Source organism: Sus scrofa, chromosome 3 (genome assembly GCF_000003025.6).
Source record: "Sus scrofa isolate TJ Tabasco breed Duroc chromosome 3, Sscrofa11.1, whole genome shotgun sequence".
Classification (NCBI taxonomy): Eukaryota; Metazoa; Chordata; class Mammalia; order Artiodactyla; family Suidae; genus Sus; species Sus scrofa.
Window position 1 is genome coordinate 96540583 of NC_010445.4, and position 18570 is coordinate 96559152.

An 18570-nucleotide genomic window follows, 5' to 3' on the forward strand; every position below is an offset into this window, starting at 1 on the left:
TCATTTATTGATAGCTTTGACCTAATGTAGGGGAAATACAATTGAGATAGTACCGTTCTAGTTTGGGAATTGATCTCAAAAAAGCAAATCATACTGTTTTTTAAAAATCAGCATGTGTTAGTTTTTCTCTTAAAAATATTTCGGTAGTTTTCCATTAAATGGAATTTGTGGAAAGGTAATCACCGAACTTGTATCTGAAGCAAGGGAAAATACTGATTATATAAAGCTTTATATCATATGTGGTAGCTACTGCAGCATTTCTCTAGTATGACAGTAATCTAGCCTGCAACATCTACTTGCAGTTTTGAAATTAACCTGTAATTTAGTCTTCACCCCAAATGACAAAAATTCAAATGACTCTGTGGGGTGCCAGAAGATGCACTGTAAACAGGGCTTAGTAAGGGGATAAGGTAGTGTTCCATCAGGATAAGCTCATTTTCACCGTGTCAGTATTATTGCAGTAAAATTAACGCTTCTTCATGGTATTTTACTTTTTAGTACAGTTTAAAATCTTAATCTAGATAAAATAGTAATTCAGTCTAGGGCAACATAACATTTGTATAATGAACCAAAATGTTAGGGCTTAGGTGGAAAATTTTAGAAGGTTTTCTTCCTTTTGAAAACTGTTGCACATGTGAGAGAAATGTGTTTTCTTTACAAAGATTGTCACTGTTGTCACTAGTTATACTTTGGTCCCTGCCTCTATAACCATGCTTCTTTTTAAAATACATCTTATACTTTCTTTTCAAATATCTTTAAATTTTTTTTTTTTTTTTTTTTTTTTGTCTTTTGTCTTTTTGTTGTTGTTGTTGCTATTTCTTGGGCCGCTCCCTCGGCATATGGAGGTTCCCAGGCTAGGGGTCAAATCAGAGCTGTAGCCACCGGCCTACGCCAGAGCCACAGCAACGCGGGATCCGAGCCGCGTCTGCAACCTACACCACAGCTCACGGCAACGTCGGATCGTTAACTCACTGAGCAAGGGCAGGGACCGAACCCGCAACCTCATGGTTCCTAGTCGGATTCGTTAACCACTGCGCCACGACGGGAACTCCTCTTTAATTTCTTATTCCAAATTGCACCACCATATTAGGTTAAACAAACAACAGTGCTTTTAATAGGGCATAATGTTTAATTAGATGTATTCAGCTGAAAGGGGGAGTCCAGGGATCCAATGACAGTGCATTCCTCTGTTTACCTCGTAGTGTTAGGCTTATCAGTCAATCTCTAGAGGCCTTAATTTCCTCTTGTATTTGAAAATCAAGAAAGGTGGCAAGTAGAATTGGATTATGTAATCTCTACAACTTTTCTACAGTATATTTCTCACACTGTCCTTTTCCAAAGGAAAAAGGAGCTTTGGGGGACCCACAAGAATATATTTATTTCCACACTTATTTAACAGACTGACTTAATATAAAGATCTTTTTCATTAACCACATAAGACAAGTTTTGACTTTATAATTGGAAATGATTTTTAAAAGCTTACCCTCTAATGAAAAACTTCTAAAGAGTTCTAGAATTCACTGACCCTGAGAATATCCTAGGTTTAGCAATAATCAGTTTCTGTATATATGAATCCTGAAGTTATCTACTCCTTATCTGGAGAGGCAGTGGTTTGAAAAAATATGATGAGAAAGGTGAAAGTGCTTGAAAATTCCTTGATGATTATTGATGGACATTTAATAAAGTTGCCCAAAACTGGAATTATAGAAGACCATAAACATAAGTGGCTGAAAAAAATATTTGCCGGTAGTCTTTGTGTTTAGAAATAACGCATTCTTAGAGCAACTATTAATGGAGAGAATGCCTTTGTCTTGTGGACTTTTTAGAATGTGCCATTTAGCAAGCAAAATAAAGAAAGATGAAGCCGGGAAAACAGGAAACCACTAATGACGTCTATACACTCTGAGCATTGATTTTTATATAAGGATTATCTCTTGTGGTTTTTTTTGTGTTTTTTATTTTCCCCCCATGTCGTGGTTTTCTACCTTAAACAAAGCTCAGTTGTATACATTTTGACTGGTTATTGTATATCTCTTTAAAGTATATTAGATTTATCTTACTCATTTGTCAATATTTTGATGTTTCCAAGGGATGACTTACCTACTGCTCTTGAAGTCACCATTGACTGCTATGAAAAGTATAAAGTACTGCCACGGATTCATGATGTGTTATGTAGACTGATAGAGAAAGGCAAGACTGAACTAATTCAGAAAGGTTAGTCACCTTCTAATATCTTAGTGTTGGTGGTCTTCAAATGAATTACCGTGAAGAGAACATTTTTTGTGGTTGTGGTGGTTTTTTTAAATGATTTTTATTTTTTTGTGAAGAGAAAATTTAATAGGACGGCAAGCACATCCAGAGAAATTGTGTTACAGTTTGTTGAGAAGAAAAATATCAGGTAGATTTTTAATATTGTAATTGTCCCTGATCTTAACAGCTGTTCATTTTGAAAAGCTGCCTCTCTGTTATTTTTTGCCCCCCTTCTTAGTGGTCTGCCTTTGTGAGGATTTTCACCCTTAACCTCCCCAGTTCTCCTTCAAGCCAGTTGCAGCTACTTTATGTCTTAAATGTGTACTGTTAGTTAGATAAGGAACGTGACAGAAAATTGGTTGATAGGGCTATAACCTTGAATTTGTTCTAAATATTTGTTTTTAAAGTTTGTCCAGGACTCTTCAGGGGACACTGTGCTTCTCTATATTTTTTCTTCTAACACGTTTTCCTCTTTCCTCTCTAGCAATGGACTTTGTGAGCCAAGAACAAGGTGAAATGACGATGCTCTATGATCTCTTCTTTGCCTTCCTACAAACAGGAAATTACAAAGAGGCCAAGAAGATCATCGAGGTATGATTTTAACTCCAGTATTCTATTGGTACAGCTGTGTAGATTCTTAATTAGAATATGTTTAAAAATTTTAACCTTTAATTACACTTGTTCTGATTCATGTTAATATAATTCAGTCCCAATAATGGGGGGCCAGGGGGAGTGCTTGGCCAGTTTCTTTATTGTATATAATTACAGTTCGGAAAAGGCAGCCTAGTTGTATATTGAATTTGTTTCTTCACTTTGTTAAATTCACTGTTATGTATCAAAATGATATTTGCATATTAAATCTTGGATTGTGGAACAATTAAATTAAACTGGCATTCCTGGGTGTAAAGTTGCTAATCCTCTTTGCCAAGGAATTCTTTGTTCTTAAAAGCAGTGGAATTTAATTTGCTGCAGACCATGCTCAGATTTATTTGTAATGCTTGTCTACAAGTTAATCAGCCAAACAAGTGCTGTCTGCAACTGTTTGGCATTTAATTTAAAATTTCTTCTTCTTTTTTTTTTTTTTTTTTTTCACTATGGTAAGCAGCTTATGGGAAATGGTAGGTGACAAACCTGGGCTATTTAGGATTAGTATATTTTATCTAGGCTTGATTGAAATTTTGGTTACTGAAATTGATAAGTCAAAGGGCAACTATAAAGTCTGTCCAAATTGTGATTAATTTCACTTTTAAACAATTCTCTGTCCTCTAAAGAAAATCATTTTACATAAGATAGACCCATTGCCTTAAGAAATACTGTTTAATGGGAGTAAAATAAATTTGTAAATACATCATGTTTCTCTCAGATATGCTTTACTATTCCTCCATGTCTTTTTCCAAAAGTGCCTGTGGTGGACAAGACATAAAGGTGATGTTTGGCCTCCTGGTTTTTGTGTTTGTATGGTGATGACTGTTTATTATGGATTTGAAAATGTAGGCACCCCCGCCCAATTATTGATTTCTCTTGATGTTTTTCAAAGAAAAGTCTGAAAAGGACTATAAAATTAATTCAGAACAATCTTCTGTCTTTACATTGTCCTGTCAGGGGGAAGTGGGGTATTGCTATCTTGAACAGGTGCTTCTGTAGCTAAAGTGGTTCATTTGTTTTCTAGAAATGGTATGTGTTCTCTCATTGAAAGTGCATGGTGTATGTATCTGAAAATGAGGGGAGGAGTTCCCGTCGTGGCTCAGGGGTTAACTAACCCGACTAGTATCTGTGAGGATGCGAGTTCACTCAGTGGGTTAAGGATCCCGTGTTGCCATGAGCTGTGGTGTAGGTCACAGATGTGGCTCAGATCTGGCATCACTGTGGCTGTGGTATAGGCCAGCAGCTAAAGCTCCAATTCAACCCCTAGCTTGGGAACCTCCACATGCCGCGCGTGTGGCCCTAAAAACACACACACGCACAAAATGAAAATGAGGGTAGCTGCCTGCCTGTTGAGTTCCTCTGCTCTGTGTGCATGTTATCAGTGTTAGTAAGGCGCTAATCAGAGCAGAAATGAAGCTCGGGTATTTGGATAATAGTGATTAGAGGTTCTACAGCAGGAAATCATGTGCCTCTCTGTGTAATAAGCAAGACGTAATAGGAAGAGCCAAAGGCCTAAGTGTGAGTTCGTTCTCCTTTTGTCATTTACTTGCTAGTGTGATAATGGACAAGTTACTAAACCTTTCTAAGCTTCCTCGTCTGTAAAAGGGAATATTGTATTGTTCTTCAAGATTCAATCACATAATGTATGTAAAGCAGCTTGAGTATTTCCTGGATTAGGGTAGTAATCAATAATATTAATTCTCTTTGCCCCTTAAAGGTAGATTGCATTGTCTACTTTACCTCACATAATTCAGAATGTGATGCTTAGGGGGTGGCGCATTGCTTGTCACGTGGATAGGAAAGCCAACACCGCTTCCTAATTACTTTAAAGCTGTGCTCGTGCACAGCATCAGCGAGAGTCATCATGTAGGAATGGCTGTCTACTGAGGACAGAATTTTTATAGTGGATGTATACAGAATTGCTTAAAGGATTATAGAATTCCTACAGCACCTTAGGATAGGATAGCGAAGTGTGCAATATATGGAAGCACATTTTCAGGGTTTTTTCTGGTTTGTTTTGGGAGTTTTTCTTAATGGTTAGTTGGAGTTGAATTAAAGTGGGAACTTGATTTTTTTTTTTTTTTTTTTGACAAAATTCAAGACCTGGAGTTCTCTCTTGTGGTTTTCTAAGAATTATTGAAAATATTAAACGTAGTGAAAATAAGCTAGGACTGTATCAGCATAAGAAGGAATATTATAAATACTGAGCAACATTTTTATTATTCCCCAAAGGGCAGTGTTTTTTGTTTTTCTTGTATATGGAGGTATTACATATAACACATGATATATGTTTACCAACTCACTTTTAACATAGTTTGTTTTTTTGAGTTTTTTTGTCTTTTCAGGGCCGCTCCCGTGGCATATGGAGGTTCCCAGGCTATGAGTCAAATCAGCTGCAGCTGCTGGCTTATGCCACAGCCTCAGCAACATGGGATCCGAGCTGCATCTGCAACCTACACCACAGCTTATAGCAACACTGGATCCTTAACCCACTGAGCAATGCCAGGGATCAAACCTGAGTCCTAATGGATGCTAGTCAGATTCGTTTCCACTGAGCCACGACAGGAACTCTGACTTTTAACATAGTTATGTTTTATTTCTACATATGGGTTATTGCAAGAGGGTAGAATTATAGCTGATACTCTGCTGTACACTTCTCTGTATTCTTCAGTAATGAGCATGTATATTCTTTTTGTCTTTTAAGGCTGTACCTGCAGCATATGGATGTTCCCAGGCTAGGGGTCAAATCAGATGTATAGCCGGTGGCCTACACGACAGTCACAGGAACGCAGGATCCAAGCCTCATCTGTGACCTATACCACAGCTTGTGGCAAAGCCGGATCCTTAACCCACTGATCAAGGCCGGCGATCGAACCCCAGGGCGCATGGATCCTAGTTGGGTTCGTTACCATCAAGCCACAATGGGAACTCAGTTTGTATATTCTTATTCTATACATACTCAGAAAAAGTGTTATTTTCTTCTAAAAGAAGAGTAAGAGCAAAAAAGTGAATCAGACTGAGATCAACCTTCAAGAAGCTAATGTAAAGCTCCTTGAATGTGAGATTAATATGGGAAGATAACATCTATATTTAAGACTGAGATGTTAACTGCTATAAGAAAAATATAAATAGTTCTAAGAGAGGAGTTCCAATTGTGGCTCAGCAGAAACAAATCTGACTAGTATCCATGAGGATGCAGGTTTGATCCCTGGCCTCGATCAGTGGGTTAAGGATCTGGCATTGCCCTGAGCTGTGGTATATAGGTTGCAGATGAGCATAGGCCAGTGGCTACTTAACAGCATCAATTCTACCCCTTGCCTGGGAACCTTCACATGCCAAGGGTGAGGCCCTAAAAATATATGTATATGTAGTTCTAAGAGGAAATTATACCCAGTGTGGGAAATTAGGCAAGACTTTATTGAGAAAATGGGGTTTGGACTATGGATTGTTAGGTGTGGTAGTACTCTTTACATTTGGCAGTTTGATGGTGTATTAGAAGTATTAGAGGTGGAGCAAAGAAGAAAAGGGAAAATCTCTATAAACAATTCTTTTTTTTCCTCTAGCTTCATTGAGATATAAGCAACATTTGACATTGTGTAAGTTTAAATTGTACAACCTTTTTTTTTTTTTTAATGGAGTGGAGTGAGCATGGAATTTTATTTCTCACAGTTTGGGGGCTGGGAGTTCAAGATCAAGTACAATAGATGAAAGGGGGTTTGGGACCATGAGATTAATAGGATCTGAAATAGGATAGTGGTTGTGGGGATTTTTAAGACACTTTACTCCCTCATCTCAGATGATACCTAACCATTGAAGAATAGTGACCTTGATTAGCGAAGTGTAGGGTGAATTAACAGAGGCATGAAATCATCTAAGCTCTGATTTGAGATAAACTAAGCTCTGCTTTAGGTCTGATCCAGCATCTCCCATCATGAACCCTCATATGCTGGCACTGGCAGGTTTTTTCACCTGAAACTTCCTGAATGAAGCCCTTTAACTAAGGTGGTTGATAACATTTGAGTGTCTTCTCAGTGTGACCAATGTTCCCCCTTCCTCCCTCCTTCCCTCCCTCCCTTCTATAAATAATTGTGGGTCACATCTTATATAGTCTAGTCCTGCAGATGGACCTTAAAAAGATGAGTCTGTAAAATGCAATAATTGCTGTAACAGAAAGTGTTACTGAAAGGATCTATTTCAGACTAGATCTTTCTGAGGAAGAGATGTTTGGGATGAGAACTAAAGGTTAAATTGGGAGCAGCCACAAAAAAAGTAGAAGTAGAGGCATTTCACATAGAGGCAACTGCCTGTGCAGAAGCCCAGGGCAGGAAAGTACTTCCATTCTTTATCATTGTTCTTTCTCCTAGGACTCATATGACAGTACTACGGCCCAATCTAGAGTGTGTGGACCACTATTCTAAACAGTTAATGTTGGTTGTAATCTCTGCTTTCTATATGACATTCTTCCCAGTGTTGAAGTCAAATCCTTTTGTCTCTTCTGCAGTCTCATCTTCTGCAGGCTAACTATCCCTAGTTCTTTTCAGTGTTCTTATGGTACATTCTGGAATGAAATGTTGAGAAATTATTTTTACGACTTACAGAATAACACCAAGTCGAATATATTTTGTCTACTATATTCTTACCAGTGATGAAGATCAGTCTGAATTTTTTTCCCCGTGTATAGACTCAAACACATGTTATTGTTTAAAATACATCAAGTGTAAAGACTCACTATTAATCCCATTACTTATCTAGTCATCTTTGTGGTTTTTCTGTCCTTTACTCAATGCATGTTTCTTTTATGTATTTGAAATAAATTGAGTCTTAGCGCTTATTTACTTTCTTTACCCCCAACATTACTGTCTCTGCATTTCCCTGCATATCAATAAGACCTCTTCTAAGCATTTTTATTTTTATTTATTTATATTTTTCTGTCTTTTTTTTTTTTTTTTTTTTTGTCTTTTCTAGGGCCGAACCCGCGGCATATGGAGGTTCCCAGGCTAGGGGTCTAATCGAAGTTGCAGCCACCGGCCTACGCCAGAGCCACAGCAACCCAGGATCCGAGCTGCGTCTGTGACCTACACCACAGACCATGGCAATGCCGGATCCTCAACCCACTGAGCGAGACCAGGGATCGAACCCGAAACCTCATGGTTCCTAGTCGGATTCATTAACCACTGAGCCACGACGGGAACTCCAAAGCATTTTTAATGAATACATCATTCCATCGTATAAGTAAGTTAAAGCTCGTGTGTTCCTCCTTTGAGATAAATTTTCACTTTTGTAAGTAACCATCATAATTCACATCTTCACCACCAGGCATGTTTGATTTTCAGAGATTATTTACTTAGGATCATTTCTCAGAGGTAGATCAAATATTATCACCATTTTTAAGACTTGTGATACCTAAAGACAAATTTTATTTTGTGTTTATAGCTGATACCTCCTTTATGGTCCCTGGTCGCAAAGATTTGGATTAAAAGCCAGGCCTCCTGAGTTCTAGTCCTGTACTTCTTTTGCTAGAAATTGATAAAATAGGGTGGTGTTTCTTTGTTTTCATTTTTGCTTTTTTTTAAAAACTTCATTCTTTTAGTCCCATATCTTTTAAGGTACTTCATTCACCTCCCTAGAAGGATGTGTCGCAGGTCAAATTAACAAGAGGAGTTCCCTGGTGGTCCAGTGGTTAGGACTCGGCACTTTCACCACTGCGGGCCTGGGTTCAGTCCTTGGTCTGGGAACTGAGATTCCCACTCAAGCAGCTGTATGCTGTGACAAAAATTAATTAACACTGTTTAGGCAATTCATTTTTTAAGATTGGACATTAAGTGCAGGGAGAGAGGATACAAACAAGTATGAAAAGTTAAATAATGACATAAAGTGTTAAATAAGCATATTAAAGATTTTTATAAAGAAGTTATATTATTTAATTTTATTCTTAACCCTTTGAGCAGTTCAGTAATCACTTACTGATTGCTTGTCATGTGCTAGGCACTGCCTAGTTCTCAGGATACAAACACAAAGATAGTAAGAGTCTGCTTTAAATTTAAATTAGCAATTGTTTTTGTGACTTTGTCCTTGAGGTTCAAACAAACCTAGATTATAAGCTGAGCAGTATAACCAATCTTGGTAATAACATTTTTATACTTCTCAGATGACTTTCATGTACATCTTTATGTGAGTCTCACTTAACAACTCTGAGAAGTAATTAGGGCAGTGACACTTCAGTTCAGGGTGTGAGTGTGAAGCTTATTTAGTATTACTCATGGAATTTGAAATCAGGTCCTGATTTCACATTTTGTGTTGGTTCCCTTAACCATTTTAACCTCTGTCATCTATCTTTTTTAAAAAATTGAAATAAGTTGAAGGTGTAGGATGTGTTGATTTGATACACATATATTTCAATACTACTCCATGATCGCTTGAAGCTTATTATCTGAACTCCCCAAACAAATTTCCCTTTCTCCAAAATTCCTTTAAGCTGTTACCCATCCATCATACTGAATACATTTGCTGTCTTTTTAGGAGATAAAACCTTTCTCAGAGTTCCCGCTGTGACACAACAGGATTGGCAGCGTCTCTGCAGCACCTGGATTCAGGTTCAATCCCTGGCCTGGCATAGTGGGTTAAAGGATCCAGCACTGTTGCTATGGCATAGGTAGCAACTGCAGCTCCGATCTGATCCCTGGCTTGGGAATTCCATATGTCCAGGGCAGCCAAAAAAGCAAAAAACAGGAGTTCCCATTGTGGCACAGCGGAAATGAATCCCACTAGGAACCATGACGTTGCGGGTTTGATCCCTCGCCTCGCTCAGTGGGTTAAGGATCCGGCGTTGCCGTGAGCAGTGGTGTAGGTCGCAGAGGCGGCTCGGATGGCCGAGGTGTAGGCCAGCGGCTGCAGCGTCAATTAGACCCCTTAGTCTGGGAACCTGCATATGCCGCAGGTGCGGCCCTGAGAAAAAAGAAAAAACAAAACGAAACAAACCAACCTTCTCTTTTTGACTTTGCCTGTAGGACCAAAAGTTTGGATTATAGCCATCTCCCAACTTCTGTTCTTCCTTGTTCTTTACTAGATCAAATCCAGAGTTTAATCCCAACTTGCCCTCCTTAATAAGCCAGGATGGATCTTCTAAAGGGATTTTACATTAGTTTCTCCACCCACCCCCCCTTATCCTCCACATTTCAAGAGATGTCAATGCTCAGGCCAATCCGTAACCCCTTCCTCACAAATCAGTTCACTTAGTATTTTCTGTAACACCTGGATCATGTTTAGTTTACAACTATTAATTTGACTGGCTCAGCCATATTTTCCTCCTTAATAGACAGTCTTTAGTCTGTCTCTGAAGATTTTAGATAAAAGGGCAAATCCAGGTTTAATAGTTTCCTTGATACCCCCTTTCCTCCTTGCTGTCCTGGCCGTGGGAGTAAATAGCTGGGTTCTTGTTTTCGTTCGTCCTGTCCTTCTCGTGTACTTGAGTTGCCTTCTACTACTTCATCTAGAGGACATGAAGCCAGAAGAGTTGTTTGTTTGTTTTCCATTTCTGGCAATAATGGTAAGAAAACTTAGATCAGGTAAAAATCACTCTTTGAATTGAATTTAAAGGAATTTGCCTTGAGATAGAGTTTGAAGTAGAAGAATCCTCATCTCTTTTCGTGTAAAGGTAATCATCACTTGATATCTCTTTTTGCTGGTATACATAGAAGCCTGTTACCATAACAGCAAATTTACATCAGAGTAATATAATGAAGTCAAAGTAATGAAAGTTATTCTTTGAATCTCAGAGTACTTTTGTCTTATACAAATGAACATAGTACTGAATTGGAACTGCACAAGGTGTGTTTTGAAGCACAGCAACCCAGGTGGAAACAAACATGCCAGTTTTTAAAATTACAGTAATTGCTTTATTCTCAGTGTCCATTAAATAGATTAGATGTAGCAAAAACAGGAAAATTAGAGTTGAGTTCATTGTTTTAATTAAGCATTTAACTGGTTTTGGATAAGTTATATTTAGCATCGCAATTAGAATTCTCTTCTCCCTGTTTTTATTACATTTTCTATTTTTGCTTTCAACTTGCATTGTTTAAAATTCAATAAGATGTTAAGAGATAAGCCAGAAATGTAGACTATTACGGAAGCCTAGGAGATTTAGTTAATCTGACCTAGATGTTCTTTTGATGATTGAGATTTATATGTGAAAATAGTTCTCAATTTCAAAATGAAATATAAGAATATCTGCCATATAAGTCAGTTGTCCTGCTAGTGACAGGCAGATTAATCAGCCACAAAAAGGAAGAATTTGCCATAAAAGTTGTGCTATTTAGATCATTGGCATTTGGATCAGCAATAATATTGAAAGTTGTAAGTGAATGTAGCCCTTGCATTTTGCCATGTTCTAAAGAGGATTATCTAGTATTTTTTCAAGGGCTTTTTGTATACATTTGATGTTGGATTCATTTTCAGCATAATGCGTGTGAAACAAAACAGATAATGTGAGAAAATCCTTGAGTAGAAATGGGGTGCAAATGTAAATATTAATATATGTCAACAGTTCATTTAATTCAGCATTTATTTCCTGTATCCCAAAATGTGGCTATTGCACAGTAAGAATGAGAACGCTTATCCAACTTCTTCTGCACCAGTTTTTCTGTCATTCTACCGAAGCTCTGCGATTTTAATTCCTGCATCAGTTTTTAATTTTGCATTGTACAGTAGTATTTTTCAGAAATAAAAAGTAATGAAGACTTGTAAATAAGAGATCAGGTTTGAGGGGTGCCTGATATAGTCCATGAAGCAGTAAAGGTAAATCCTCTGGATTTACCAGAGCAGCCAGTATGTCATTTTCTTATCATAATGCTGTGATTGAAATGTAGTGTTTAATAGGGAAGCCCTCTTACAGATGATGAAAATACTATTGGTAGAGTGACAGATCCTTATGTCACTTTATGTGTGAAATTATGTGTGAAATGGTTTGTCTTTTATTCCAGTATCCAAAATTGTAAAATAATTGTTTTGAAATCAGAGGTATTGACTAAACCTTAGTAATTCTGAATTGAGGATATAACACACAGCTCAATCACTGACATCACAAAAAGACTTAAGTTCTTAGCTTGTTTTTAGTACTTAGCTCTTTAAACATTTAGTTTTAGATACTGGACAAGCATGTATGGTAATTGGAATACTTTTTTCACTAAATTTTACAAAGCGTGTTTCTTTAAAAAGGCATTAGTTTATTGTTGTGACAGTTACAATTGTTAATAAGTCTTTGTAACATTAAAAGTTTTTCATTTCAAGATTTCTTTTTCCTTTTGCTTTTTGCTTTTTAGGGCTGCACTCATGGCGTGTAGATGTTCCCAGGCTAGAGGTTGAATTGGTGCTGCAGCTGCTGGCCTACGCTGCAGCCATTACAACGTGTGATCCGAGTTGAATCCTATACCACAGCTCATGGGAACGCCAGATCCTTAACCCACTGAGCAAGGCCAGGGATGGAACCCATATCCTCATGTATACCAGTCGGGTTCTTAACCTGCTGAGCCACAACTGGAACTCCCTGTTGTTTGTTTTTTTTCCTTTTTCTCTTCCTTTCTTTTTTTTTTTTTTTTGGTCTTTTTGGGTCATACCCATGGCATACGGAAGTTCCTGGGCTAAGGGTTGAATCAGAGTTACAGCCAAGGGCCTACACCACAGTTTGCGGCAATGCTGGATCTGTAACCCACTGAGTGATGCAGGGATTGAACCCACATCATCATGGATACGAGTCGGGGTCATAACCCACTGAGCCACCACGGGAATTCCTCAGGGTTTCTTTTGGAGCTACAGAAAGCTTAGCCATTTTTAATAATTAAAGATTTGTGGAATGAAAATTGACCTACTGTGTAGCATTTTGAAATAACCCAAATCTTTTAGATATAGGTCAAGTATAAATTGTTCTAATCCTAAAGGTCTTTGATAACTGTGAAATTAAGTTATAGTTGTTATATATATATTTGGAAAGGAGGCAGCAGATTCATTAGAAGGAAAACTATTTGTCTTTGAGGGAAAATTAGCATTTGACTAGAGCCTTACCTTGTGTGCTCTGTGATTATTTTATTTTACAGACTCCAGGCATTAGGGCTCGACCTACAAGACTTCAGTGGTTTTGTGATAGATGTATTGCAAGCAACCAGGTTTGTGCTTAATTTCTGATCTCAAGCACCTAACTGTGAGTAGAAAGCAAGTGTCCTACATGTCACATGAGCACCAGGGGATTTCAGGAGACACAACATTGGTTATCTTGGTTGTTTTCTAAACAAGCAATAGATTAATTCTGGATCCTGAGGTCCAGTGGAATCCCTGAAATTTTTAACTTGGGCCCTGAAGATTTTAGCTTGCTTCATTCTGCTTGTTGGTTTGAGTAGGCTAATGTTGCCTTAGCAATTTAAATCTGCTTCAGTCCTCAGTGACCAGGTGAGTTGCTTGATGGGAGCCCAGTGGAATTTCTGCTTTGCCTCTCCTTCAATGCAGATGTGTTTACATTCTGCCAAGAAGAACCCATAGGGGAAGAAGAGAAGAGTATACTTAGATGGAGGAATTTTTTTTATTTTTTATTTTTTTTTATTTTTTTATTTATTTATTTTTTTTTTGCTTTTTAGTGCACCTGTAGCATTTGGAAGTTTCCAGGCTAGGGGTCAAATCACAGCTGCAGCTGCTGGCCTATATACCACAGCAACTTAGGATCCAAGCCACGTCTGCGACCTACACCGCAGCTCATGGCAAGGCTAGATCCCCAACCTACTGATTGAGGCCAAGTATCAAACCCCTATCCTCATGGATGCTAGTTGGGTTCGTTCCTGCTGAGCCATGATGGGAACTTCCAGAGGAATATTCATATTAACAAATGCAGATATTCTCTCTAAGACCGCCATCCTAATTGAATTCTCCAAAATGCTCCTTTGTGGAGAGTCCCTCAATTTAATAGTTATTCTTTGTGTGTTCTTGACTGCAAAGAGTCCTGAAAATCAGTCCTTTGACTTTTAAAGTGAAGTTAATCTGCCCTTTGGGTAAAGTTAATTATTCAGCTGTGATTTGTCAACTATAAAATGTATCCTTTGCACAATTTAGCTCCATCTGTTAATCTTATTTTTAAGGTTGAAACTCTAGAAAAATTAGTGGAGCTGACACAGAAGCTGTTTGAATGTGATAGAGACCAGCTGTACTACAATCTACTAAAACTATATAGTAAGTAATCTGACCATTCTTCCTGTCTTCATTTTGAGGCATTTCTTCAGTGGAAGGCAGTGGCTGGAAAGGAATATGGGCTTTTGAGGAAGTTCCAGGGGCTGTGAAATGTGGAGTTTTCAACAGAGGCTTATGTAGAAACCAGATTGAATTTTATCACAAAATGTTACGTTGTATTAGTAGACACTCTGCAATCTTCCTAAATTCTGACATTCTTACTATAATAATGAGAAGGTGAGAAAAATCTTCCTCAGAACCGCAGAACTACTACATAGGACTTTTTGAGGAGAAACCATTCTTTCTCTTCTTTTAATTTAAATTCGTTAGTAGATTTATCAGTCCATCTATAAATAGTCATCGATGTGTTGAATCCTATTGCAGGAAAATGTCCTAAATGTTTTTCTTCATTTTATCACCGCAAATATCAATGCTTTTATCACCCACAAATACCAATGTTGAACAGTTGTGCCGGAGTTCACTCAGTTTCCTCCTGCTAGAGGTGAATAGGTTTCAGTTTTCCATATTTTGAAATAATACTGCATTAGTCATCTTTGTACCTTCATCTTCACACCCTGAATTGTTTCCCTAGGATGAATTTGTATTTGTATTAAGGGTTAAAAAGGATTTCGGGTGGACACTTCTGAAACTTTTGGTCTCTGTTATCACAGTGCTGTAGTATGCTTATGCCAGTTTTCCCCCCTTGGAACTGTGCAGTCTCTTTTTAGGGTATTAGGGTAGAGAGGAACAACACTTAGAATAGGCAGTGAGCTTGCTTTCTTTTTCTTTTTTTTTTTTTTTTTTTTTTTACTTCATAGGTATTTGATCGAGATTTATTGTTCTCTTTTTCTCAATGGAAAATTTTTCTTCAAACATAGAGAGCAATGAATAAATTCATTCATCTTTTTTTTTTTTTTTAAGGGCTGCACCTGCGGCATATGGAGGTTCCCAGGCTAGGGGTCAAACTGGAGCTGTAGCCACTGGCCTACGCCAGAGCCACAGCAATGCCAGATTTGAGCCACGTCTGCGACCTACACCACAGCTCCACAGCAACGCTGGATCCTTAACCCACTGAACAAGGCCAGGGATTGAACCCGCAACCTCGTGGTTTGTAGTTGGATTCATTTCCGCTGTGCCATGATGGGAACTCCCATTTGTCTTTTTTGAACTTGTATTTATTTTCATTGGAAATTTTATCTTGTATCTTGATGGTATATGTAAGTAAGATTTGCTGTAAAATTTATATTTCACTTGTTGGTTGCATGACACACACTTCACAATGTAATTCTTAAAACTTTCGCTTGCATGATGATCAAATTCTGGCACACAGTAAAGAGGTTGTTATCGAATGTATAGAATCGTAAAGCTTAGGTTTTAGGCGTTTAGTCCTTCATTAGGGGATTTTAGTCTGTGTTTGATTGCTAATTCTCCCCCTTCCCCTGTTGTTTTCTTACTTTCGAAGAACTGTTTCATGCTTAAATTCAAATTTTATACAAACTGATAAAAAATACTGAGTTTACAAAAAGACAAAAAAAAAAAAATACTGAGTTTATGTATGTAAACTGGTCTCGGCATTTAACATCACTCCTGTAAAAGACTATATAAACTTTCATTCAGAAATATCTTTGAAGCCTTACAGTGCTAGCCATTGAGTAAGTTCTGCAGATAGAAAGATCGTACCCTTTGGAAAGAGTTAGACCTGTAACCAAGGGTAACAATACCTTGTGGTGAAAAAACACCTGTAAGGAAGCATGAGGTACAGCAATAAACAGTCCAGGGAAGGGTGAGGCAGCCAGCCTTAGAAATTTCTTTTTCCTCTGCCCATGACCTTCCGCTGTTGTTGTATTTTTTAAAGAAAGAAAAGAAAAAACCCATTTTTAAAGATCATCTTAAAATTTCCTTTAGGAATAAGCAGGAACTCTTATAAATAAACTTACTCTTTTCTTTAACCCCCTCTCCCTGTTCTGTGGACACCTGCCTCGAATTGCTTGCTCTGTATTTGAGCCAGAGGTCTGAGGAACCGCTGAGGCTGAGGTTACCTGAGGGCAGCGCCTCCCATTGGAATGGAAGGCAGAGCAATCATTACAGGGAAGTATACTTTTTCACCCAACTCGTGTACTTCCCACCCTCCGTAGTACTGCAGATTGATAATGCCATTGTGATAACCCTCATCCTTCCCTTTCTGAAGAAAAAGCAAACTCTATTCTTCTGTAGCCCCCTCTCCATTTTGCCCTCTGACTTGGACCAGTACCTAAATATGTTACTTTTTAAAGCACTGTGGACTCAATTCATTTGAAAAGGAATGTATGTTATGGAATGATACATGAGATGTGGTCCTACACCACTTTGAAAAATCCATATTTTTGAATTGTGGATTTCTGAAAAAGCAGTTTGTTAGACCTACTGGAGTTTTTAGGAGCTCTTTTTCATGGTATAATTTTAGTCTTTGGAAGGGGTCTGTTTAATTGTTTTAGAGTATTTGTTGAAGAAAAATGTTACTTTGTGTATTTGAAAACAGTACCTCTCAACATACTACAGAGACATGCCCAAGACAAAGATACATTGCTTGATATTTTGTGACAGCCAGCATCCATGTAACTATAATCTAGATTAAGGAATAGAAAATATACACCTCAGGGAGTTCCCGTTGTGGCTCAGCGAAAACAAATCTGACTAGCATCCATGGGGACACAGGTTCGATCCCCGGCCTTGCTCAGTGGGTTAAGGATCTGGCATTGTTGTGAGCTGAGGTGTAGGTCGCAGGTGCGGCTCCAGTTTGACCTCTAGCCGGGAACCTCCATATCCTGTGGGTACGGCCCTAAAAAGACAAATTGTGTGTGTGTGTGTGTATACACACCTTCAAATACTAGCTATACTAAACCTGCTTTCTTTTTTTTTTTTTTTTTTTTTTTTATTTTCCCACTGTACAGCAAGGGGGTCAGGTTATCCTTAGATGTATACATTACAGTTACAGTTTTTTCCCCTACCCTTTCTTCTGTTGCGACATGAGTATCTAGACATAGTTCTCAATGCTATTTAGCAGGATTTCCTTGTAAATCTATTCTAGGTTGTGTCTAATAAGCCCAAGCTCCCGATCCCTCCCACTCCCTCCCCCTCCCATCAGGCAACCACAAGTCTCTTCTCCAAGTCCATGATTTTCTTTTCTGAGGAGATGTTCATTTGTGCTGGATATTAGATTCCAGTTATAAGTGATATCATATGGTATTTGTCTTTGTCTGTCTGGCTCATTTCACTCAGTATGAGATTCTCTAGTTCCATCCATGTTGCTGCAAATGGCATTATGTCATCCTTTTTTATGGCTGAGTAGTATTCCATTGTGTATATATACCACATCTTCCGAATCCAATCATCTGTCGATGGACATTTGGATTGTTTCCATGTCCTGGCTATTGTGAATAGGGCTGCAATGAACATGCGGGTGCATGTGTCTCTTTTAAGTAGAGCTTTGTCCGGATAGATGCCCAAGAGTGGGATTGCAGGGTCATACGGAAGTTCTATGTATAGATTTCTAAGGTATCTCCAAACTGTTCTCCATAGTGGCTGTACCAGTTTACATTCCCACCAGCAGTGCAGGAGGGTTCCCTTTTCTCCACACCCCCTCCAGCACTTGTTATTTGTGGACTTATTAGTGATGGCCATTCTGACTGGTGTGAGGTGGTATCTCATGGTAGTTTTGATTTGCATTTCTCTTATAATCAGCGATGTTGAGCATTTTTTCATGTGTTTGCTGGCCATCTGTATATCTTCTTTGGAGAAATGTCTATTCAGGTCTTTTGCCCATTTTTCCATTGATTGATTGGTTTTTTTGCTGTTGAGTTGTATAAGTTGCTTATATATTCTAGAGATTAAGCCCTTGTCAGTTGCATCATTTGAAACTATTTTCTCCCATTCTGTAAGTTGTCTTTTTGTTTTCTTTTGGGTTTCCTTTGCTGTGCAAAAGCTTTTCAGTTTGATGAGGTCCCATGGGTTTATTTTTGCTCTAGTTTCTATTGCTTTGGGAGACTGACCTGAGAAAATACTCATGAGGTTGATGTCAGAGAGTGTTTTGCCTATGTTTTCTTCTAGGAGTTTGATGGTGTCCTGTCGTATATTTAAGTCTTTCAGCCCTTTTGAGTTTATTTTTGTGCATGGTGTGAGGGTGTGTTCTAGTTTCATTGCTTTGCATGCAGCTGTCCAGGTTTCCCAGCAATGCTTGCTGAATAGACTTTCTTTGTCCCATTTTATGTTCTTGCCTCCCTTGTCAAAGATTAATTGACCATAGGTGTCAGGGTTTATTTCTGGATTCTCTATTCTATTCCATTGGTCTGTCTGTCTGTTTTGATACCAGTATCACACTGTTTTGATGACTGTGGCTTTGTAGTATTTCTTGAAGTCTGGGAGAGTTATGCCTCCTGCTTGGTTTTTGTTTCTCAGGATTGCTTTGGCGATTCTGGGTCTTTTGTTGTTCCA

General features: G+C 38.2%; 1 protein-coding gene across 1 annotated transcript in view; it reads left to right on the top strand.

Annotated features, from left to right (window-relative positions):
• Positions 1–18570, top strand: part of LRPPRC (leucine rich pentatricopeptide repeat containing) — a 116197-nt gene that overhangs the window by 66073 nt on the left and 31554 nt on the right. Inside the window, exons 24-27 of the mRNA XM_003125183.6 lie at positions 2090–2214; positions 2735–2841; positions 12984–13052; positions 14013–14103. Of these exons, the coding sequence (XP_003125231.4) occupies positions 2090–2214; positions 2735–2841; positions 12984–13052; positions 14013–14103 (392 nt within the window). The remainder of the gene's footprint in view (positions 1–2089; positions 2215–2734; positions 2842–12983; positions 13053–14012; positions 14104–18570) is intronic.